We start from the raw sequence: 24636 nt of genomic DNA, 5'->3' as shown, positions 1-24636 counted from the left end.
AGATTAAAAGCAAGTACAACAGATGTTAGAAGACGGAAATACAGGTGAGCAAAAGGTATCCACTTTGATGTACAGAAAGATAAAAAAACGGGAAATACTGCAAACGACGAGACATTTGGAACTCAGTGAAGAGTTCTAGCCCATCTATAATTGGAATTGGAATGAAGGGGAGAGAGGGAATGGGACATATGCAATATTTGAAGAAAGCCAGCTGAGAATTTTCCCACACTGATGAAAGACGTCACGGGACTGTCTCAAGCTCTACAAATTTCAACTATGATTTAAAAACAAAGTCCACAACCGGAGATATTGCAGTGAAACATATGAAAACAAGGGCAAAGAGAAACTAGTAAGTAGCTAGATAAAAATGAAAACAAGAAACTCATAACTATTTAAAATGGTATCCTCCCCCAGTTACAATTTTAATTTATTTGAAAGGGAAAGAGAGAGAGAGAGAGAGAGAGAGAGAGAGAGAGAGAGAGATTGTTGAAAGGCATGGTGACATAGACACACATAATCTTTGATCTGATCTTCTACTCCCCAAATGCCTGCAGCAGCTGGGAGACCAAATCCAGGAGCCAGGAGCTTGTTCCGGGTCCCCCACGCAGGTGCAGGTGCCCAAGGACTTAGGCCATCTTCTACTGCTTTCCCAGGCCATAGCAGAGAACTGGATCGGAAGTGGAGCAGCCAGGACTTGAACAAGCGTCCATAAGGGATGCCGCCACCACAGGCCGAGGCTTCACCTGCTACGCCACAGCGCTGGCCCTGGTATTCGAAATTAAAATGATAAAAGTTAACAATATTTATTGAAAAAATAATCCAAAACATGATATTGGAAAATGTTATTTTAATACAAATATTTTTAAGACAAAAATTAGATGCAAAGAGTGGCAGTGTTTTCCATTCTGGCACGTCTCTTTAACGTCTTAGTTTGCAGGGCTGTGGTAATAAAACACTGCAGACTGGATGGGCTTACAGGATAGAAATCTGTTTTCTCACAATTCTGGACGTTGGATGGAGGTCCAACATCAAAATGCCTGAAGGGCTGGCTTCTCCTGAAGTCCTCCTCCTTGGGTTGCTGAGAGCTTCTCTCTTGTCTCGCCCTGTTCCAATGTCCCCTTCTTATTAGGAAAGCGGTTGGATTGGAGTAGGGCCGATCCTGAGGCTCTCATCTTCAATTAATCACATCTTTCAGGATTCTATTTCCAGACACAGTCACATTCTGAGATGCTGGGTGTTAGGGCTTCTATACAGGAGTTTTGGCAGGGGTGGTAGGTGGAGGGGCTGGGTACTGTTAAGTTTGTAACAGTTAAGATAGGTGAATTAGCATATTTCCTCTGCACTAAATCTTCTGCAGTATCACATGTCATGTAGTTTCTGGAAAACCTCACTGTTCATTCAAGAGAACAAGAGTGAAAAAGGCAAATAAAATCTCAGAGTTATTATGAAAGTAGTTTTTAGAACCACTGCTCTAAATAATTAGTGAGTGTATATTACATCAAATAGAGAAAAAAATGAGATAATAAAAAACTTCTGGTTAATGTACAGGAAAACAAGAAAGGGGAAATAAAGGAAGAAACAGATTAAATAACAAAATGAGAAATTTAAATCTAACTGTACTAGCAGTGACATTAAATGTAAATGGATTAAACACTCTGATTAACAAAGATCATTAGACAAGATAAAAATGATGCCTACATATATACTGCTTACAAGAGATTTGCTTTAAGAAGAGATTAGCTGAAAGTAAAAGAATGCAAAAAAGATACACCATGTGTAATGTTTTCTATTGCTGTGTAACACCAACCTTGTATTAGCTCACAGCTGTGTAGGTCAGAAATCCGAGCATGCGCTGTCTGGGTCTCAAGTCTGAAATCAAGGGGTCAACTGGATTGCGTTCCACCTGGGGACTTGGGAAGAAGCCACGTGCAAACTCGTCAACTTGTGAGCAGAGCTAAGTGCCCGTTTCTTTGCTGGCTGTTGTCCACACACTGCTCTGTCATCAAAGTTTGCCTACACTCCTTGAGACATAGCCCGGCCATCTTCAAAGTCAGCCACAAAGCTGATGTCTCACCCTGATTCTGCATGGTATGAAACCTTTCTCACCAGCAGAGCACCACATTTCTCCATTTCTCACCTGGTTATGTCACACCCACTGAGGGCCATTTCCCTTGGGGTTAGTTGACTTAGAACCTTAATTAAAATTAATTTTAAATGAATTAAACTTGTAAAATCCCTTCACAAAAGCACCTAGTTTTTAGTGTTTGAATAGCTGGGAACTGCATGCACACCAGGAGCTGTGAATTTGGGGACCATTGTAGAATTCGGCCTACCATACCACACAAATACTAACCAAAGGAAAATTGCCTCGATTATATTAGGATCGGAAAACAAAAAAAAAAAAAAAAAAAAACACAAAAAAAACCTGATTGTAAAAAAAGAAATTAGACAGCCAGAGGAGGCTATTTAATATTAACAAAAGTATCAGCTCAACTGGAGGATGTAAGAATCCTAAATTTGTATGCACTGAATATAGCTTGATAGTGGTGGTGGTTCTACGTTTGTGAAAGCCCATTAGGTGCTCACTTCGACAGCACATAGACTAACACTGGAATGAGACACAGAAGATTAGCATGGTTGCTGCACAAGGATGACACGCAAATTCGTGTGTTGTTCCATTAAAAAAATCATCAAAATGTAAGGTGATAGGGGCCACGGGTTAATGCCCTGGCCTGAAACATCGCCATCCCATATGGGCGCCAGTTCTAGTCCCAGCTGCTCCTCTTCCAATCCAGCTCTCTGCTATGGCCTGGGAAAGCAGTAGAAGATGGCCAAAGTCCTTGGACCCCTGCACCCATGTGGCGGACCCAGAGGAAGTTACTGGCTCCTGGCTTCTGATCAGCGCAGCTCCAGCCATTGTGGTCATTTGGGGAGTGAACCATCGAACAGAAGACCTCTCTCTCTGCCTCTCACTGTGTAACTCTTTCAAATAAATAAATAAATCTTAAAAAAAAAAAGTAAGGTTAAATTAGAAGCAACTTGTTCTATGTATATTATGCCTCAATAAAAATGATAAAACCTATTGGATGCAGATAAATAGGTACTCATGAAGAAATGCATAAATACAAATATTAGCAAAAAAAGAAATGATAAAAATCAACAATCGAAGATCTCACTCAAAGAATCTACAAAAGGAAGTGAATCATATCTAAAGAGAATACATAGGAGGTAATAATATGAAAACTAGCTAATAGTTGAGACTTTTTTAAAACATTGAGGTATTAAATCCCTAGATAGCCTGATCAAGAAAACTTTAAATAAAGAGAGCACACAGTTACCAACATGGGGACTGAAAAGGGGGTCTTCACTTTAAACTGTACAGATATGTGATAAGAAGATATTATGAATTATTGAAAGTCAAAAATAAGGTAATTGTGGTGAAATGATATGGACAAGTTATCAACAAAAATTCCTTTCCAAAATTTACATGAGATAGAAAATTTGAATCATCCTATATCAAATTAATAATTAATATCAAGTTAATAGAATCCATAATTGAAAACTTTCTTCAAAGAAAACTAGCCCAAGAAAGCTTCATTGGTGATTTTTATGGAAAATACATATGGCAAAAGTAACAGCAATACCAGTGATGCCACTCTTGTACACTCTTCCAAAGGACTGAAAACAAGTAACACACATACCCCACCCTGGAAAAAAAACAAAATGAAAAGGAAGTGTCTTCCATCTGCTGGTTCACTCCCCAAATGACCACAGTGACTGGGGCTGGATCAGGTTACACCCAGGAGCCCAGGATCATCTGGGTCTCCCAAGCAGATACTGGGGCCCAAAGACTTGGGCCATCTTCGACTACTTTCCTCGGCCACAGCAGAGAGCTGGATTGGAAGTGGAGCAGCCAGGTCTGAAACCAGAGCCCATATGGGATGCCGACACTGCAGGAGGCGGCTTCATTTGCCACAGCACACTTTTTTTTTTTTTTTTTAAAGATTGATTTATTTATTTGAAAGTCAGAGTTACAGAGAGAGAGGAAAGGCAGAGAGAGAGAGAGAGAGAGAGAGAGAGAGAGAGAGAGAGACACTTCTATCCTCTGGTTCACTCCCCAGTTGGCCACAACGGCCAGAACTGTGCCCATCCGAAGCCAGGAGCCAAGAGCTTCTTCTGGGTCTCCCACGTGGGTGCAGGAGCCCAAGGACCTGGGCCATCTTCTACTGCTTTCCCAGGCCATAGCAGAGAGCTGGATCAGAAGAGGAGCAGCCGGGCCTAGAACTGGTGCCCATATGGGATGCTGGCGCTTCAGGCCAGGGTATTAACCCACTGCGCCACAGCGCTGGCCCCTGGAACTACTTTTTTGAGACTGTAGTCTTCTGGTCTACAGCCTGTACACAAGTTCCAGATATTTTTGGGCATGTCTTTCATTTGAACTTTTCCTCCAAATGAAATTCAGGGAGTGGAAGGAATGAAGTACTGGGTAAGTTTTTGGAAGTCTACCCAACATTAGAACCAATTCTCATGCTTTCAGACCCTAGAGTACCCTCCCCTCACCAATGTATAAGCAACACCTATAGGAGTTCCTGGCACATAGTAGGTGTCAAATAAATTTGCTTCACAAGAAAGATGTTTCTCATTTTTATGTAAATAATTACTAATTATGTAAATAATTATGTAAATAATTACTAATTGTAAAGAAAAACTTACACGCACAGAAAAGTCAAACAAAAAGTACCTGATAGTTCACCAACCCTGAAACAACCATCATTAAGTTTCCAGAGACTACTTCATTTTTCTCTTCAAAGGTCACATAAATATAGAATATTACATACAGTTTTATATACCATATGCTACATTTGCATGTTTCTATTTTTCCAGTCTTCCCCTCTTCCCTTCTCCCCACATCTCTTCTCCCTCAAGGTAACCAGTATTGATATCTGGTGTATAGTCTTCCATTCCTCTCTCCACGCACATCCAATCATATACACACAGAAGTACATAATACATGGTGTGATCATTAACAAAGACGAAACCTTGTGTATATACATTCCTGCTATAAAGTAATCATTTACTACAACATTGTGGAACTATCATGAAGTTCTCCCATACAGACAGAACCCTCATGCGGCTTCAAAATAAGGATTTATCACAATTTATCTAGTAATGAGTGCTTACTGTTTCCAAATGGGGCTTTTCTCCCTCTCCCTCTAAACAATACTTCAGGAAACACTTTTATTTGTATTCTTATGCATTGATATTATTTCCATGAGAAAAAATTTCCAAAATTACATCTTCTAGGTCAAAGGATAAATGTATTTTATTTATTTTTTGACAGGCAGAATGGACAGTGAGAGAGAGAGACAGAAAGGTCTTCCTTTGCCGTTGGTTCACCCTCCAATGGCTGTCGCGGCCGGCGCACCGTGCTGATCCGATGGCAGGAGCCAGGTACTTCTCCTGGTCTCCCATGGGGTGCAGGGCCCAAGTACTTGGGCCATCCTCCACTGCACTCGCTGGCCACAGCAGAGAGCTGGCCTGGAAGAGGGGCAACCGGGACAGAATCCGGCGCCCCAACCGGGACTAGAACCCGGTGTGCCGGCGCCACAAGGCAGAGGATTAGCGTAGTGAGCCGTGGTGCCGACCTGCATATATTTTAAATAGTATGCATTGCTGGACTGCTGGTACAAATACAAGCTAGAACACTTTTAGATAAGAATACATGGTTATTTGTATGGGCTGCTCCCTTAATTTTATGAAAACATCTTAGGGGCTGACGCTGTGGTGCACTAGGTTACTCCTCTTCTTGTGGTGCTGCTCCAACTCCAATGCAGCTCTCTGCTATGGCCTGGGAAAGCAGTGGAAGATGGCCCAAGTCCTTGGGCTCCCACACCCACATGGGAGACCCAAAAGAAGCTCCTGGCTCCTGATCGGCTCAGCTCCGGCCACTGTGACCATTTGGGGAGTGAACCAGTGGATGGAAGACCTCTCTGTGTGTGTCTATTTCTCTCTGTAACTCTTTCAAATAAATAAATTAAAAAACCCCACAAACACTTTGACATTTAAATATGCCATCTCCCAAATAAACCAAAGTTCCTCACAAACAGGCAAAAAAAAAAAAAAAAAAAACACATGTCCCCCAAGCCCCATTAGCAACAGATTTCTTAATTTTTTCCATCTCCACGAGTGGAAGCTTGATCTCATTGGTAGTTTAGTCTGTGTTTCCCTGAGTACTACTTAGGTTCAAATCTTCTCACAGGTTAATGGCCATTTGGAGTAGCTCTTCCATGAACAGCTCTCCTAGTCTAGGTGGATTAAAGATTTAAATGTAAAAAAGAAAAAAATCAAACTTAGAACTATGTATAACCTAGGAATCAAGGAGATCCTTTTTAAATAAAAGTGAATCAAGAAATCTAAAAAGGAAGAGATGAATTTTATTATTAAAAATTAAATGTGACTTCATTGACAGGTATAAAGACAAATGCTAGATTAAGAAGAAAGATTTGCTACACATAAGATTAATCTCAAAAATACACAGAGTACTCCCAGTCTTATAGGAAAAGGCAGATAAACCAAGAGAAAAAAAAGTCAAATGCACGTACAGGCAACTGAAGGTATCTGTTGGATGAGAAAATGATGAAATTAGAATGAAGGTTTTCATTTGTCCATTATTTTCCTCTAGTGTGAATTTTCTCAAAGTTTCTAAAATTTAGTATGGTTAAATGCCTCTCCACAATTCAATGTATTTATAGAGTGTCTCTCCAGTATTTTCTGGTGAATTCCTCAGGTTCCTTTATGGAGTTGGCATCTGGCTGAATGACTTATTGTCTTCTACATTAAGTGAATTTCTCTCTGATGTATCCTTTGATGGACGGTGAGGCTTGAGCTGCTCCGGAAAGCTTTTCCGCACTCGTTGCATTTGTAGGGTTTTTCTCCAGTGTGCATCCTCAGGTGTACGGTGAAGTCCGAGTTAGTTCTGAAGGCTTTCCCACATTCTTCACATTTATAGGGTCTCTCCCCAGTGTGAATTCTCTGGTGCAGAGTTAGCTGTGACAGAGTAATACAACCTTTCCCGCAGTCCTTACAGGTATAGGGTTTTTCTCCAGTGTGTGTTCTCCAGTGCACTGTAAGGTAGGAACCCCTCCTGAAGGCTTTTCCACAGACATCACACTTATAGGGCTTCTCCCCACTGTGGATTTTCTGATGTTCTGTGACATGCACCATCTGGCTAAATGCTTTCCCACAGTCATTACATTTAAATGGCTTCTCTCCAGTATGTGTTCTTTGATGGGTATTAAAGCCTGAATTACTTGTGAAAACCTTCCCACATTCATTACATTTATAAGGCTTCTCTCCAGTGTGCCTCCTTTGATGCACAGTAAGCTGTGATGTATTGGTGAAAGCTTTCTCACAGTCATTGCATTTATATGGTTTTTCTCCAGTGTGGGTCCTTTGATGTACAATCAGGTAGGACTTAGTCCTGAATGACTTTCCACAGTCGTAACATGTAAATGGTTTCACTCCAGTATGGATTTTCTGATGCTCCTTGAGATTCACCATTTTGGTGAATGCTCTCTCACAGTCAGCGCATTTGTATGGTTTCTCTCCAGTATGAATCCTCTGATGTACAGTTAAGTGTGACTTTATTCTGAAAGACTCCCCACATTCATTACACAGATAAGGTTTCTCTTCAGTGTGAATACGCTGATGTATGATTAGTGATGAGGAACGCATGAAGGCCTTTCCACATTCATTACATTTATAAGGTTTCTCTCCTGTATGCATTCTGTGGTGTACGGTAAGGCATGAATAATTAATGAACGCTTTCCCACATTCACTGCATTTATAGGGTTTTTCTCCGGTGTGGATTCTCTGATGTTCTGTGAAGTTTGCTATGCGGTTGAATGCTTTCCCACATTCAGTACATTCGTAGGGCTTTTCCCCAGTGTGAGTTCTGATATGTACAATAAGGCTAGAGTTACTTCTATAGGCTTTCCCACACTCATTACATCTGAAGGGCTTTTCTCCAGTATGAATTCTCTGATGAACATTAAAAATTGTTGTATTCTTGAAAGATTTCCCACACTCAGTGCACTTATATGGTTTCTCCTCAGTATGGGTCTTCTGATGTACACTAAGATACGACTTATTCCTAAAGGCTTTCCCACAATCACTACATTTGTAGGGTTTCTCGCCGTTGTGAGTTTCCTGATGTCTTCCCAGTTTTGACTTATCACTAAACGCTTTCCCACACTCACTGCATTTATAGGGCTTCTCTCCAGTCTGGATTCTCTGGTGCTGATTAAGGCGGGCACACTGGCTAAAGGATTTTCCACAGACATTGCATTGATAAGGTTTCTCTTTAGTATGGATTCTCTGGTGTACCATAAGTGACGAAGAAGCAATGAAGGCTTTTCCACATTCATTACATTTATAGGGTTTTTCTCCAGTGTGAATTTTTTTATGCTGACTAAGATATGAGGGCTGGCTGAATGTTTTCCCACACTCAATACATTCATAAGGTTTTTCTTTCGTGTGCGTTCTCTGATGTTGAATGAGTAATGACCTATAGCGAAAGGCTTTTTCACATGTGCCACATTTATAGGGTTTTTCTTTATTATTTGATTTCTCCCTCAGAGTGAGTTCTGAAGTCTGCTTTGTGGATTTGCTGCCTTCTGGATCCTTGCCAATTATCTTCCCCAAGTGGATATCTGTAATCAAATCTAAATTTTTTGTGAAACCTTCCTCTTGTGTTTGGAATTTTCTGTGGGGCTCTTCTGTGACAACTTTTTGTTCTGGAAAAAGAACAGATCCAAATCTAAAGCCTCTTTGACCAGTGGGCATTTTCTTGTGTGTAACAATCTTTTGACTCAAGTGATTCTCCTGACTATTTTGCAGTCTCAAAATCCTGTTATTCCATGTCCATAATCTTCCCATTCTGGAATCCCATAGGCCATTTTTTGTGAGTTTCTCTACTATGGCCTCCTGTGATAAATCTTCAGAAGTATTCTCTGTTAGTATAGCATTCCTGGTTGCAAGTTTAGTTTCCAAGTCTAGGGAGGGAAAAAGAGAAAATCAAATAACTTCTACTTCCTAAGTTGAGGAAATCTCACTAAATGGGATAATTCATGTGAAAAATGACTGGTAAATGAATATTTGGTTTTAAATGCTACAAATTGACCTTATTTTCTAGGAAGAAAAAGGTAAGATTAAGGGAAAGTGGTTGAGCAAATAATCAAAGTGGCACATTCAATGATATCTTCTCCTATTAAAAAAAAAATCCATGGAGCAGGCATTTAGCTTAGTGGTTAAGATGCTGGTTAAGATACCCACATCCCACATCAGAGTACCTGCATTTGACACCTGGCTCCAGCTTCCGCCTCATGCAGACCCTAGAGGCAGTGGTGATGGGAGACCAATGCCTGAGAATTCTCCATGAAATGCGTGAGGCTAAATAGTTAAGAATTTTTAATAGACTCATATGGAAAGACAGATTTGAATTTAGGGTGACCAAAGGGATCATCCTTGGGACTCATAGGATTTGCCTGGAACTTCAAGGTGATATGCTTTAAGGACAGGATGAATTAAAAAACAGACCAGGTTCTTCAAGGAATAATCAGCTCAGTTAAATTTCCAATTGAATCAAGGTAGCTGAGGATTGTCAGAGCCCTAATACAGCAGCCCATCAAAAGCAAATATTAATCCTTGGTGGGAAAAGATTATATACTATACAATTTCAAATTACTGCTATAGGTTTTAATAGCCAGTTCTTGACAACCAAAACTAATAGGCATACACAAGTAGACGAAGGTCATGTGAGAAAAAAAATCAGAAAGAAAAAACAGAAACAGATCTAAAAATTAATCCATATATTTTAAAATGACCATAACTTTAAAATTAATCTATAAAATTATTTTTTAAAAGTTTTACTTTATTTACTTGAAAGGCAGTGTCGGGGAGGGAGGGAGAGAAAGAGAGAGTGAGAGAGTGAGTGAGATCTTCCATCAACTGTTTCACTCTCCAAATGGCCTCAATGGCCAGGGCTGGGCCACATGAAGCCAGGAATCAGAAGCTTCAACTAGGTCTTCCATGTGGGTGTGGAGCCCAAGGACTTGGGCATCCTCTGCTGCTTTCCCAGGCACATTAGCAGAGATCTGGACTGGAAGTGGAGCAGCTGGGACTTGACTCACGTCCATTTGGGATGCCAGCACTGCAGGAGGCACTTACACCCATTATGCCACAACACCGACTCCAATCCATAAACTTTAAAATAATCATAACAATGTTAGGTAGGAAGGCAGAAATTTAGCCTATGAGTGTGTGAGAAAGACCAGCACCTACTTCGGAAGCTCCAGAAGCCCAGCATCTTGCACTTCAAAGTCCTGCTCAGACCCTGATGACCTCCCACGTGGTCCTGGCCCCTCCCCCAAGAAAAGCTCCCAGAATTCTCTCTCCAGACCCAAATGGGTTACCTGATAACATGGGGCAATAAAACCTTCTCAGCCGCCTTAAGGGAAGTCCCTCTACTCTGTCCCAGCACCAGCAAATCCAGCAAGGAATTTGCTAATTTTCACCCAACAAACCCTTCTGTCAGGACTCCCCATCCTTTGTCCTGGAGGAGAGGGGGAGGTGGGTAAACAGACTCCCTTAAAAACCTAGGGAGTCCAAACAGACTGTGTGCTCAGTCCTCTGCCTCTCTGCTGAGCCACCCACCTGGCCTGCCCAGGTGTATTCTCTCCACTCAACCACGTAACCTAGCTCTACCCCAGTCTGAGGGACTGGGTGCTCTATCTGTCCCTTCCATTCTGAGGAATGCCCTAACCCCAATAAAACTATTAGGTAGGAAGTCAGATATGAGTTTACGTGTGTGTGACAAAGGCCTAAGGAGACATTTGGGTCCAGCATATGCATCTCAAAGTCATCCCGATAACGTTTCAGGGGCAGCCCAGTAGTTGCATCCTGCCCTGCTCCTTCTACCCAATAACCTGCCAGGTGGGGGTCCTCACCCTTTCTGCCTGATAATCTTCCAGGTGCAGCCCAGTATCTGTACTTCAAATGTGCCCAGCCCCTTCTACTCCATAACCATCCTTCCTCTAAGGCTCCTCTAAGGCGGGGCAAGGCCAGTCAGGCTTCCCCCTGTCTGATAACTTCATGGGGAAAACTCAGATAGGAGTTTTTCTATTTACATCCAAAAAGTCCTTCTTCTAAGAGGAGCAGAGGCAGGAGCGCAAGGCCCATCCCCTTAAAAACCTCCAGCCTCAACCGGACTGCGTGCTCAGCCCTCTGCCTCTGCTGAGCTGCCTGCCTGGCCTGGTCAGGTGAATTCTCCACTCAACCATGTAACCTTGCTCTTCCCCCAGTCGCAGCGACTGGGCACTCTCCATCAGGTTCTGTCTGGAGAGGTGCTTGTCCATTCTTACGGATGTCCCTACCGTAATAAACCTTGCTATTTTACTTTCCACTACTCTGTCTCATGCCTGAATTCTTTCTTGCGTGGAGACAAGAACCCTGCCATCCACCAGTAAAAAAACTTTATCACTTTGCTCTCTCTCTCATGCCTGAATTCTTTCTTGCATGAAGACAAGAACCCCACGGCTTCCACGGCCTTTTCTCTAGTGACAATAATATTCAAGAACATTAAGAAAATATTAATAATTTCATCAAACAATTATAAAGCACAGGGGCCACGCCTGGGAAGGCAGTGGAGGATTGCCTGGGTGCTTGGGCCTCTGTCATCTATCTGGGAGACCAGGAAGGAATTCCTGGCTCCTAGCTTTGGCATGACTCAAGACCTATTTGTTGCAACCACTTGGGGAGTGAACCAGCAGATGAAGATCTCTCTGTCTCTCCCTCCCTCTGTTGTTCATCTTTTCAAAACAAGTAAAAAATCCTAAAAAAAAAAAAAAAAAGAACTATAAAATATAAAATAAAAACCAAATGGAGGGGCTGGCGTTGTGACACAGGGGGTTAAAGCCCTGTCCTACAGCACCGGCATCCCATATAAGCACTGGTTCGAGTTCTAGCTGCTCTGTTTCAGATCTGGCTCCCTGCTAATGCACCTGGGAAGGCAGCAGAAGATAGCCCAAGTGCTTGGGTCCCTGCACCCATGTGGAGACCCAGAAGAAACTCCTGGTTCCTGCCTTTGGACAGGCCCAGCCCCAGTCATTGCAGCCACTTGGGGAGTGAACCAGCAGATGGAAGCTCTTCTTCTCTCTCTGTAACTCTGCCTTTTAGATAAATATTTTATTTTTTAAAGATTTATTTATTTATTTAAAAGTCAGAGTTACACAGAGAAAGAGAGGCAGAGAAGAGAGAGAGAGAGGTCTTCCATCCGCTGGCTCAATCCCCAGCTGGCCACAACAGCTGGAACCGTGCTGATCCAAAGCCAGGAGCTCCTTCCGGGTCTCCCACATGGGTGCAGGGGCCCAAGGACTTGAGCCATCTTCTACTGCTATCTCAGGCCATAGCAGAGAGCTGGATCAGAAGTGGAGCTGCTGGGACTTGAACTGGTGGCCACATGGGATGCTGGCACTGCAGGCAGCGGCTTTACCTGCCACGCCATAGCGCTGGCCCCAGATAAATATTTTAAAAAACATATGAAGTCACCGGCACCGCTGTAGCTCAATTGGCTAATCCTCTGCCTGTGGCGCCGGCACCCCGGGTTCTAGTCCCGGTCAGGGCGCTGGATTCTGTCCTGGTCGCCCCTCTTCCAGGCCAGCTCTCTGCTGTGGCCCAGGAGTGCAGTGGAGGATGGCCCAAGTCCTTGGGCCCTGCACTCGCATGGGACCAGGAGAAGCACCTGGCTCCTGGCTTCGGATCAGTGCGGTGCGCCAGCCGCAGCGGCCATTGTGGGGTGAACCAACGGCAAAAGGAAGACCTTTCTCTCTGTCTCTCTCTCACTGTCCAATCTGCCTGTCAAAAAAAAAAAATTTATGAAGACTATGGGAAATACAGATTAAGAAAAAGCAATGTATGGATCTCAAAAAATTTTTACACCAAAATAAGCTTATCTTTTAAAATATCCATGAAAAATTAAGGTCAAATAAAGACCTTTTGTGGCAACAAACAAACAAAAAATGCAACCAAACCAAACCAAACCAAAGTCTTTGACAGAAGCAAACCTGAACAGAAGGAAATGAGTGTTCATTATCCCAGATAAGGCTCAGAAATGAAGAAAAAAGTAGACACGAAGAAACAATAGAGGGGCCAGCGCCACGGCTCAATAGGCTAATCCTCCGCCTTGCGGTGCTGGCACACGGGGTTCTAGTCCCGGTCGGGGCGCCAGATTCTGTCCCGGTTGCCCCTCTTCCAGGCCAGCTCTCTGCTGTGGCCCGGGAGTGCAGTGGAGGATGGTCCAAGTGCTTGGGCCCTGCACCCCATGGGAGACCAGGATAAGTACCTGGCTCCTGCTATCGGATCAGCGCGGTGCGCCAGCCGCAGCGGCCATTGGAGGGTGAACCAACGGCAAAAGGAAGACCTTTCTCTCTCTCTCTCACTGTCCACTCTGCCTGTCAAAAACAAAAACAAAAACAAAATGATACCAGCCACTTAGTCCAACATGAAAGAACTGAGGGCTCTGGGATTTTAACCATATCACTATAGTGTAACTGAAAAAAAATGGGCACTCTAAAAATCTTTTAAGATTAGGAAACAAACAAAAACACGTCAGATAGGCCGGTGCCATGGCTCAATAGGCTAATCCTCTGCCTTGCGGTGCCGGCACACCGGGTTCTAGTCCTGGTCGGGGCGCCGGATTCTGTCCCGGTTGCCCTTCTTCCAGGCCAGCTCTCTGCTGTGGCCCGGGAGTGCAGTGGAGGATGGCCCAAGTCCTTGGGCCCTGTACCCCATGGGAGACCAGGAAAAGCACCTGGCTCCTGGCTTCAGATCAGCACGATGCGCCGGCCGCAGTGGCCATTGTGGGATGAACCAACGGCAAAGGAAGACCTTTCTCTCTGTCTTTCTCTCTCACTGTCCACTCTGTCAAAAAAACAAACAAACAAAAAAAAAAAACCCACAATAGAGGGCTAGCGCAGTGGCTCACTAAGCTAATCCTCCACCTGCGGTGCCAGCACCCTGGGTTCTAGTCCTGGCTGGGGCACCACATTCTGTCCCGGTTTTTCCTCTTCCAGTCCAGCTCTCTGCTGTGGCCCGGGAGTGCAGCAGAGGATGGCCCAAGTGCTTGGGCACCTGTACCCGCGTAGGAGACCAGGAAGAAGCTCCTGGCTCCTGGCTTCGGATCAGTATAGCTCCAGCCGTGGTGGCCATTTTGGGGGGTGAACCAATGGAAGGAAGACCTTTCTCTCTGTCTCTCCCTCTCCCTGTCTGTAACTCTATCTGTCAAATAAATAAATAAATAAAGTCCCCTCTCCAGAAGCCGCCGCTGTCCAACTGATGTGAAAGAAATACTTTCACCCCATCCCAGTTACTCTTTCATATTCTCCAGCTTGTCTCAAAAGAAAAAGGCATTAAGTACTGGCAAAGTGGGTACTGCATTTTCATTCTCAACTGATTCATTCTTGTTTATACTCTCGATTAGTTAAAGAACTGGAGGGAAGAAAGCTCCCCTCAACGTTTCAGCAGGCTTGCAAGTAAAAAATTAAACCATAAGTTTTAGTTTGAAATAGGTTTAGCTTAAAAGAAACAAGTTTAGCTTAAAAGAAATAAGGTTAGCATAAGAAAGTATTTTTAGGAAATGAAGGAAGGCCAGATAATGGTGAAACAAATAAGAAAAACAGAATTAACTGGAAAAGATAAAGTGACAGGGATATTTTGTGCATGTTCTAATAAAAAGGAAGAAAAAATTCTGAAAATTAAGAAACAGAGTAGGAGGGGATAGGAAACCAAAAGTAGTGAATGGAGAGAGGAGAGGCAGAGAGGAATAGGATGGGCCAGGGGGACGGGGGAGATTTTTTCCTTTAAGACAACATAGAACAGGGGTACCCCCAAAATATTTCAGATATTCCGTTGAACATTCTCCAATGATATTATTTGAAATAAAACTTTTTTCTTGATTCTGATTAATTTACCTGGATAGGGGCCTCTTGAAATTTCTCTCACCACTGCCCAGGGTCCTTTTCCATTCTCCAAATGAGATATCATATCTGGTTTGGAAACTGCAAGCCCTGTTCAAAAATAAACAAACAGGATTTGATTGATGTTGTGAGAACTACTGACAAATTCAGTCTCAGTTCTCAATGTTCCACGTAGAGTGGCTATTATAGGAAGATACAGAGCTGCACTATCCAATACAGTTGCTAATAGCAACACATGGCAGGTTAAACTGGACTTTAAATTAAATAAAATTTAAAAATCAGTTCTTTAGGTGGAGCAAATTTGAACTGCTCAAAAGTCAGAAGTGGCTCGAATGTGCTATATAGGCTAGCAGAGATACAGATTTCTTTTTTTTTAATTTATTTTTATTTATTTGAGTGGCAGAGTTAGAGAGAGAGAGGGAGAGACAGAGAAAAAGGTCTTCCATACGCTGGTTCACTTCCTAAATCGCTGTAATGGCCCGAGTTGAGCTGATCCAAAGCTAGGAGTCAGGAGCTTCTTCCAGGTCTCCACGCAGGTGCAGAGCCCAAGGATGTGGGCCATCTTCCATTGCTTTCCCAGGCCATAGCAGAGAGCTGGATCAGAAGAGGAGCAGCCGGTACATGAACTAGCATCCATATGGAATGCCAGCACAATAGGTGGAGGCTTAGAGCCTACTATGTCACAGCGTTGGTCCCTAGATTTCTATCATAGCAGAACATTCTATTGTACAGTAACAACCTAGATAATTATAAAGGTATTTATCTCAAGGGAGCTTAATACTATGGTTTCATGGGATAATGGATTACAGGGATAACTCGAATTTAAAAACAAAATGGGGGGCAGCGCTGTGTCATAGCGGGTAAAGCTGTTGCCCACAGTGCCGGCATCCCATATGGGCACTGGTTCAGATCTTGGCTGTTCTACTTCCGATCCAGCTCTCTGCTGTGGCCTGGGAAAGCAGTGGAGGAAGGCCCAAGTCCTTGGGCCCCTGTACCCACACTGGAGACCTGGAGGAAGCTCTTGGCTCCTTGCTTCGGATTGGTGCAGCTCCACCCACTGCAGCCATCTGGGGAGTGAATCAGCAGATGGAGGACCCCTCTCTCCCTCTGCCTCTTTAGAATTCTTATTTTCAAGCCGGCGCCGCGGCTCACTAGGCTAATCCTCCGCCTAGCGGCGCCAGCACACCGGGTTCTAGTCCCGGTTGGGGCGCCGGATTCTGTCCCGGTTGCCCCTCTTCCAGGCCAGCTCTCTGCTGTGGCCAGGGAGTGCAGTGGAGGATGGCCCAGGTGCTTGGGCCCTGCACCCCATGGGAGACCAGGAAAAGCACTTGGCTCTTGGCTCCTGCCTTCGGATCAGTGCGGTGCGCCGGCTGCAGCGCGCCGGCCACGGCGGCCATTGGAGGGTGAACCAACGGCAAAGGAAGACCTTTCTCTCTGTCTCTCTCTCTCACTGTCCACTCTGCCTGTCAAAAAATTAAAAAAAAAAAAAAAAGAATTCTTATTTTCAAATAAATAAATAAATATTTTTTAAAAACTCGGGGTAGGTGTTTGGCACAGTGGTCAAGATACTGCTTGGGACACCCACAACCCATATCAGAGGCCTGGGTTTGAATTCTGTCTCCATTTCCAATGTACACCCTGGGAAGTAACAGGTGATGGCTCAAGTAGTTGGGTCCCTGCCATCCATGTGGGAGACCTAGGCTGAGTTCTGGAATCCTGGCTTCAGCTTGGTCCAGCTCTGGCTGAGTGAGACATCTGGAGAGTGAGACAGTAGATGGAAGACTTCTTTCCCTCTCATTCTATTTTTCAAATTAATTATTAATTGAAAAGAAAATGAACACATTTGTTTCTTTTCTTTCTAGAAGCACTGATAATTCCTTTATGGAACAGACGAGAATAAACTTTGGAACTAGATTCCAACAGAACATATGAAAAGGCTTCAAAAAGTTCATAAATAAATGGAATTAAAAGACACAAAAAATAAAATGTTATTTCTCAACATGAACTTACAAGTTGAAGATACTTGTAAACAATGATACCGGGCTGGCGCCGCGGCTCAATAGGCTAATCCTCCGCCTGCAGCGTTGGCACACGGGGTTCTAGTCCCAGTCGGGGCGCCAGATTCTGTCCCGGTTGCCCCTCTTCCAGGCCAGCTCTCTGCTGTGGCCTGAGAGTGCAGTGGAGGATGGCCCAAGTCCTTGGGCCCTGCACCCGCATGGGAGACCAGGAGAAGCACCTGGCTCCTGGCTTTGGATCAGTGCAGTGTGCCGGCCGCAGCGGCCATTGTGGGGTGAACCAACAGCAAAAGGAAGACCTTTCTCTCTGTCTCTCTCTCACTGTTCACTCTGCCTGTCAAAAACAAAAACAAAAACAAAAATAAAAATAAAAACAAAAACAAAATGATACCAGCCACTTAGTCCAACATGAAAGAACTGAGGGCTCTGGGATTTTAACCATAACACTATAGCTTAACTGATAAAAAATGGGCACTCTAAAAATCTTTTAAGATTAGGAAACAAACAAAAACACGTCAGATAGGCCGGTGCCGTGGCTCAATAGGCTAATCCTCCGCCTTGCGGTGCCGGCACACCGGATTCTGTCCCGGTTGCCCCTCTTCCAGGCCAGCTCTCTGCTGTGGCCAGGGAGTGCAGTGGAGGATGGCCCAAGTCCTTGGGCCCTGCACCCGCATGGGAGACCAGGAGAAGCACCTGGCTCCTGCCATCGGATCAGCACGCCGGCCGCAGCGGCCATTGGAGGGTGAACCAACGGCAAAGGAAGACCTTTCTCTCTCTCTCTCACTGTCCACTCTGCCTGTCAAACAAACAAACAAACAAAACACGTCAGAAGGAGCTGTAAGGCGGAAGCCTGATCATTTCCTTACAAACACTCAGAAAACCGCCCTTGTTTGACGAGCAGAATGAGGAGCAGCATTACTGTGGTGAAGGACACTCCGGGAAAGCTTTCCCGCGTGGTTTTTCGGCTGAGCTTTGACCAACTTTCTCAAAAACACTCTATAAGCAGATGTCATTGTTCTTTAGGCTTTCAGAAAGTCAACAAGCAAAATGCCTTAAGCATCCCCAAATCCGGCTGCCATGCCCTTTGCTCTGACGAGACCACTTCCACCTTCAGTAGTCGTTGCTTTGTCTGTGCTGTCTTCTGGATCATACTGGTAAAGCCATGCTTCATCGCCCCTGACAATTCTCGAAAGAAATGATCTTGCAGTTTTATAATTTTCTGCGGTAGCCTCTGCTCTTATCTGGGGCTGATCTGGGGATCGAGCGGAAAGTCTGCTCCACTTTATTTTTTCAGTCAGAGCTGAGCAGACTGAGGCAACTGGGATGTTTAGGGCTGGCTACTGTTTGTGCTACTGTCAGTCCTCTGTAATTAAAGCACAAGCAAGATTGATTTTTCCCTTGAAAATTGTCATGGATTGTCTGCTGCTAATGTGTTCATCTTTAACATCACCCTGCTGCTTCTTAAAATGAGTTTTCTATTTGTAAACTGATTTCTCTGGAGGCACTGTCCCCGAAAAATTTCCTTTCTTTTTTTTAATTTTATTTATTTATTTGAGAGGGAGAATCTCATACAGTGAGAGGAAGAGACAGAGAGAAAGGTCTCCCTTTTGTTAGTTCACTTCCCAAATGCCTGCAACGGCCAGAGCTGAGCCAATCAGAAGCCAGGAGCCAGAAGCTTCTATAGGGTTTCCTAGGCAGGTGCAGGGGCTCAAGGACTTGGGCCATCTGGACTGGAAGAGGGGCAGTGGGGACTAGAATCGGCACCCATATGGGATGCCGGCGTTGCAGGCGGAGGAGTAACCTACTGTGCCGTGGCGCCAGCCCCCCTGAAAACTTCTCATAAGAATAAACGATTTCATCATTCTTCCACCCCATGCTTCATCATAAATATGATGTTTGTTTTGTTACAATTTTAGCAGCATTTAAAATTCATGTGCTCTGCTAGGGTCTCCTTTCAAACTGATGTCTTATCCTCAAACTAGAACCTATTCAGAAATGTTACAGCAAGTCAGTATGAGCTTATTTCCATGTAGTTTTTTTGTCACAATACACATTTCCATAAACTTTCTGAAGACCCCTTGCATTTGTTATTCTACAACAAGCAGATCATTTAGTTAAGGATGAAGAACAGCATGATGACCAACAACGTTCTCCAAAGATTCAGAGTCTGACACCTAAACTCAAAACTAAAATTCAGTTAAGTACTTTAGAAGCTCTGTATCCTCAGTAAACTGGGTCAAGGGGGCAAACGTATCAACATAGAAGAGGAATTAACCTTACCCAGGGAGACAAGATTCCTGTAATTCTCTAGCATCACATCCTTGTGCAGGCTCCTCTGTGTAGGGTCCATCAGTCTCCATTCCTCCAACGTGAAGTCTATAGCCACATCTTTAAAAGTCAGTGACTCCTAGAATAAATAAATTGTGATCACCCAGACACTATACTATCAACCCTGTTAGGCAGAATAACATGTATAAAACTGGAGAAAAACTCCAGAAATTAGAATCACCAAATGATTAGGTATGCCAACTGCTTAATCCCCCCTTTTTTTTTAATTTTTTGCCAGGCAGAGTTAGACAGTGAGAGAGAGATAGAGAGAGAGTTACATACAGTGAGGCAGAGTTAGACAGTGAAAGAGAGGGACAGAGAAAAAAAATCTTCCTTCTGTTGGTTCACCCCCCAAATGGCCGCTAAGGCTGGCGCTGCACCGATCAGAAGCCAGGAGCCAGGTGTTTCCTCCTGCACCCGCATGGGAGACCAGGAGAAGCACCTGGCTCCTGGCTTTGGATCGGCGTGGTGCGCCCGCCGCGGTGGCCACTTGGGGGTGAACCAATGGTAAAGGAAGACCTTTCTCTCTGTTTCTCTCTGTCTACTCTGCCTATCAAAACAAACAAACAAACAAACAAAAAAAAAAACCAAAAAAACAAAAAACCACAAACAAACAAACAAAACACATAAATTTCAGACATTGTGCCAAAATTATCTCTTTTTTTTTTGGACAGGCAGAGTGGACAGTGAGAGAGACAGAGAGAAAGATCTTCCTTTTGCTGTTGGTTTACCCCGCAATGGCTGCTGCGGCTGGCGCACTGTGCTGATCCGAAGCCAGAAGCCAGGTGCCTCTCCCGGTCTCCCATGCGGGTGCAGGGCCCAAGAACCTGGGCTATCCTCCACTGCCTTCCAGGGCCACAGCAGAGAGCTGGACTGGAAGAGGAGCAACCAGGACAGAATCTGGCGCCCCAACCGGGACTAGAACCTGGGGTGCTGGTGCTGCAGGCAGAGGATTAGCCTAGTGAGCCGCGGAGCCAGCTGCTTAATCCTTATAGGACATATAGATCTCTCCAGTGATAAGAACTTAAAACCGTAAGAGGAAGCCTATTCTATCTTTGGAGTTCCACCCGAGAGTAGTTTTACCAAACTAATTCAAATTTGGTTTTCTAGAAACTCTACATATTGCTCATACTATACTTTCTGGAGCCAAACAGCATGGCTTCTTCCTTCTCTAGAAAGTCTTTAAAATATTTGTTTATAGCTACTGGTTTCTACTCAAATAATCTGTTATCTCAGAAAACCCTGACTTATGTAAAAAATCACCTTCTTTCAGTTCTAATCTGTAGAATATGGCTTAACAAAAGATGCTGCATCAATCAGATCACAGATACAGACTGCTATAAGCTCTGAGACAGAAAAGAACGCATGGGACTTTGGGGGGCAGTTCTTTGGTTAGGATATGAGATATGTACAAATGCTTGTATAAAGAATGGAAGAATGATGAACTACTGAGAGAAGGAGGAAACAGAGTAGAGAAGACTGAATAGAACCTAGGCTCTTCTGAATACTTCTTGTTTTGTATACTTGACTTTTGAACTGTGGAAATATTTTATATTGTTTTAAAACAAGGATTAAACTTCAAGAAAGCAATCTCTAAACTTTAAAAGTAGAGTGCAACCAGCTGGAATAGCATACCCATTTATCAGAGAGGAACTATTCTGAGTGATTTTAAAACATAGTAATTTTCTGTACCTCTGAGTAAGAACCCCGAAACAAAGACAGTAACAAAAACAAGACATTTTCAGCAAGTAATATTATTGGTGGTAGAAGTAGAAATGATATTCTGTAACTTTTGTGTGTGCAGTGCTGGAAAAAACAAATTAGCCTATCAGTGTTCCTAAAAACTAATCAATTTGGTATGAGAGTACGAAGATATAAAGAGGATATAAATGTAATACTGATGAGATTAGGTTAACTCCATGGTTCTGAATTTGAAGTCTCAGTACAGACTCATGAAATATTTTATGTTCAAGGAAAGAACTAGCTTTAACAATATGAAGTAAGAATGCATTATGCTGGGGCTGGCATTGCAGAATAGCAGGTAGAGTCGCCGTCTGCAGTGCTGGCGTCCCATATGGGCGCTGGTTCAGGTCCTGGCTGTGTCACTTCCGATCTAGCTCTCTGCTATGGCCTGGGAAAGCAGCAGAAGATGGCCCAAGTCCTTGGGCCCCTGCACCCGCGTGGGTGACCAGAAGGAAGCTCCTGGCTCCTGGCTTCGGAATGGCCGAGCTCTGGCCATTGCAGCCAATTGGGGAGTGAACCAGTGGATGGAAGACCTCTTTCTCTCTCTGCCTCTCCTTCTCTCTCTGTGTAACTTTGACTTTCAAATAAATAAATAAATCTTTAAAAAAATTAATAATGATATGAACCTTAACCTCTGAAAATTAAAGATGCATGTGACCAGGCTATGATATATTACAAAACCAATATAGTCGGAACTACTGATCAAGTGTTTCTTACAAAACTTCTATTTCAAAGTCACTGTTAAAACTGTTTTTTTAATCAGATTAATATCTATTCCAAATACATATACACTTAAATGTCTTTAGGTAAAATTAAAATATTCAGCATAACATCTAATTTCTAGTCTTGTCTTTTACAGCTTTCCAACTTGATTCAGTAGCTTAGTCACTGTTCACTACTTCAAAGCCTGCCCTTAAGCTCTCTTCTCACCAGGATACCCTCACAAATACTTTTTGACAAGTTAAATCCCACCTGTAATTGGGTACCAGCTTAAATCTATTCTCAAGAATTTCTGTTGACCACTAATGTCCCAACTGAAAGATTCTTTAAGAAAAAATCTATTTTTAATTTTAAAAAAAAATTTATTGTTTATTTTATTTTAGCAGATATCTCCATCTGCTGGTTTATTCGCCAAGTGTTCCAACAACCAGGGCTGCACCAGGCTGGCGCCAAGAGCTGTGAATTCCACCTGGGTATCCTGTTTGAGTGGTAGGGAGTCAACTACTTGAGACATTACCTGCTGCCTCCCAGGGTGCACATCAGAAGGAAACTGGAATTGTGAACAGAGCCAGGACTTGAGCCTGGGCACTCCCATATGGGATGTGGGCAGTAGCTTATCTGTTCAGCCAAACACTTGCTCACTAATGTCCTATTTTCCCCACTATGTAGCACTGATTTTTAAATCATACTGCTAAGCAACAATTCACCTAAATATCATGTAACTATTTCTTTTGTATGCTTTACCCTCAGTGAGACTGCAAGCTCCCCACAGCCAAGTATTGTCCACATTTTTCTCTCCATCATCTGTTAAGTTTGATCACTTATTAATGGGTAGAAAAATGGACACCACTGAGAGTGGGCACAAAGCAAACAATTCCTAAATTTCCTAATTGAAAGATGTTCTATTCTACTGCCCCTTAAGTAACTGAAATGTCCTGGGAACAATACAAATGAACATCAAAATTTAGATATAAGATGCCCTTTTGTATCCAAAAACAGACCAGAATTTTTGGAAAGATATTTGGTTCAGTATCAACAGTGAATCTTCTAATAGATTGTATTTTACCATGATGAACCCAAATTTCTTGTGTCAAACTGTTAGGTTCAGTTTCCAGAGAGGGTATTGGGTGAGGCAAAGTCCCAAACTTCAGGAGAAGTAGAATCCACGCAAATCAATACAGCAGGTTGGAAACAGAGGAAACCTTAACTTACCAGAGGTCCAATGGAAAAAACCACAGCAGCCATGATCTCTGCTTCTGTGTTTCCCTCTCTGGAAAGAGTCGAGTTCGGCAAAGACATACCTGCAGAAGAGAGTGAGTCATACAAACCAATCTCACTTGGGAGTTTCAGATACAAGTGAGCATGACCTCCCTTAGGGAACACAAGAGTAATGTTCAAGATGAGAGAAGACCAAAGACTTTTGGTCCAAGAGATCTTGAAATCTGTTGTAATAATTATTTTCTGTAATTGTTTTAAAAATTGATTCTAAAGGCAGTGGGGGGGGAGGGGAAGAGGGGGAGAGGGGAAGAACAGGAGGGGGGGAGAGAGAAAGAGAGAGAGAGAGAGAGAGAGAGAGAGAGAGAGAGAGAAAGAGATATCTCATCCACTGGTTCACTCCCAAATGCCTGCAAAAGCCAGGACTGGGCCAGGTCAAGGTTGGGAGCCAGGAAATCAATCTAAGTCTCTCATATGGGTGGCAGAGACCAAATTACTTGAGCCATCACCTGCTGCCTCCCAGAGTGAGTAGCAGAGTGAGCAGGCAGGTCCTGGAGGCTGTAGAGATGGCTCTGGTGACTGGGTCCCTGCCACCCACAGGACAGACCTGAACAGCAATCCCAGCTTCCACAGCGGCCCTGGCCCAGCCCCTGCCATTGTGGGCATTTAAAGAGTGAGCCAAGGCTGGTGCTGTGGCTCAATAGGCTAATCCTCTATCTGTGGCGCCGACACCCTGGGTTCTAGTCCTGGTCGGGGCGCCGGATTCTGTCCCGGTTGCCCTTCTTCCAGGCCAGCTCTCTGCTGTGGCCAGGGAGTGCAGTGGAGGATGGCCCAAGTCCTTGGGCCCTGCGCCTGCATGGGAGACCAGAAGCACCTGGCTCCTGGCTTCGGATTAGCGCGGTGCGCCGGCCGGGGCGGCCATTGGAGGGTGAACCAACGGAAAAGGAAGACCTTTCTCTCTGTCTCTCTCTCACTGTCCACTCTGCCTGTCAGGAAAAAAAAATTATCTATTAACTTGAAAGGCAGAGGTACAGAGAGGCAGAGAGAGAGAGGGGTCTTTCATCTTCTCCAAATGGTCACAATGGCTGGAGCTAAGCCAACCTGAAGCCAGAAGCCAGGAGGTTCTTCCAGGTCTCCCATGTGGGTGCAGGGGCCCAACAACCCAGGCCATCTTTCTATTGCTCTCCCAGGCCACAGTGGAGAGCTGGATTGGAAGTGGAGCAGCCAGGACTCAAACTGGTGCCCAAATGGAATGCCAGCACTGCAGGCAGCAGCTTTACCTACTAAGCCACAGCGCTGGACCCAGAGTTTAAAAAATACTCTTGGGGCTGGTATTGTTTTATAGTGGGCAAAGCCACCACTTGTGACACCAGCATCCCACATCAGCATTTCCTGAAGTACCGGCTGCTCCATGTTTGCACTCGGGAAAGCAGTGCAAAGTAGCCCAAGTACCTGGGCCCCTGCCACCCATGTGGGAGATCCCTGATGAAGCTCCTGGCTTCAGCCTGGCTCAGCCCCAGCCATTGTGGCCATTTGGAGGAGTGAACCAGTGTATAAAAGATGTCTTTCTCTGTCTCTCTTCC

At 44.0% G+C, this 24636-nt stretch overlaps 1 protein-coding gene and 1 non-coding gene across 11 annotated transcripts in view; one reads left to right on the top strand and one right to left on the bottom strand.

Annotated features, from left to right (window-relative positions):
• Positions 1-2578: 2578 nt before the first annotated feature.
• Positions 2579-2685, top strand: LOC127484514 (U6 spliceosomal RNA). Its single transcript, XR_007911575.2, has one exon. It is a non-coding gene; the product is annotated as a U6 spliceosomal RNA (small nuclear RNA).
• A 3729-nt stretch (positions 2686-6414) lies between these two features.
• Positions 6415-24636, bottom strand: part of ZNF286A (zinc finger protein 286A) — a 54950-nt gene continuing 36728 nt past the window's right edge. For 9 of the 10 annotated variants that reach the window (XM_070061411.1, XM_070061412.1, XM_070061418.1 and 6 more), the window contains 4 exons: positions 23051-23139; positions 19328-19454; positions 15027-15122; positions 6415-9053 (listed from right to left, as the gene is read on the bottom strand). In XM_070061411.1, coding sequence (XP_069917512.1) covers positions 6832-9053; positions 15027-15122; positions 19328-19454; positions 23051-23139 — 2534 coding nt within the window. In that variant the 3' untranslated portion in view covers positions 6415-6831. The remainder of the gene's footprint in view (positions 9054-15026; positions 15123-19327; positions 19455-23050; positions 23140-24636) is intronic. The other variant, XM_051824436.2, reaches the window with a different exon arrangement.

This window comes from Oryctolagus cuniculus, chromosome 17 (assembly GCF_964237555.1).
Source record: "Oryctolagus cuniculus chromosome 17, mOryCun1.1, whole genome shotgun sequence".
Lineage (NCBI taxonomy): Eukaryota > Metazoa > Chordata > Mammalia > Lagomorpha > Leporidae > Oryctolagus > Oryctolagus cuniculus.
The sequence above is the reverse complement of the archived record's forward strand: the minus strand, read 5'-3'. Positions and strand labels throughout refer to the sequence as shown.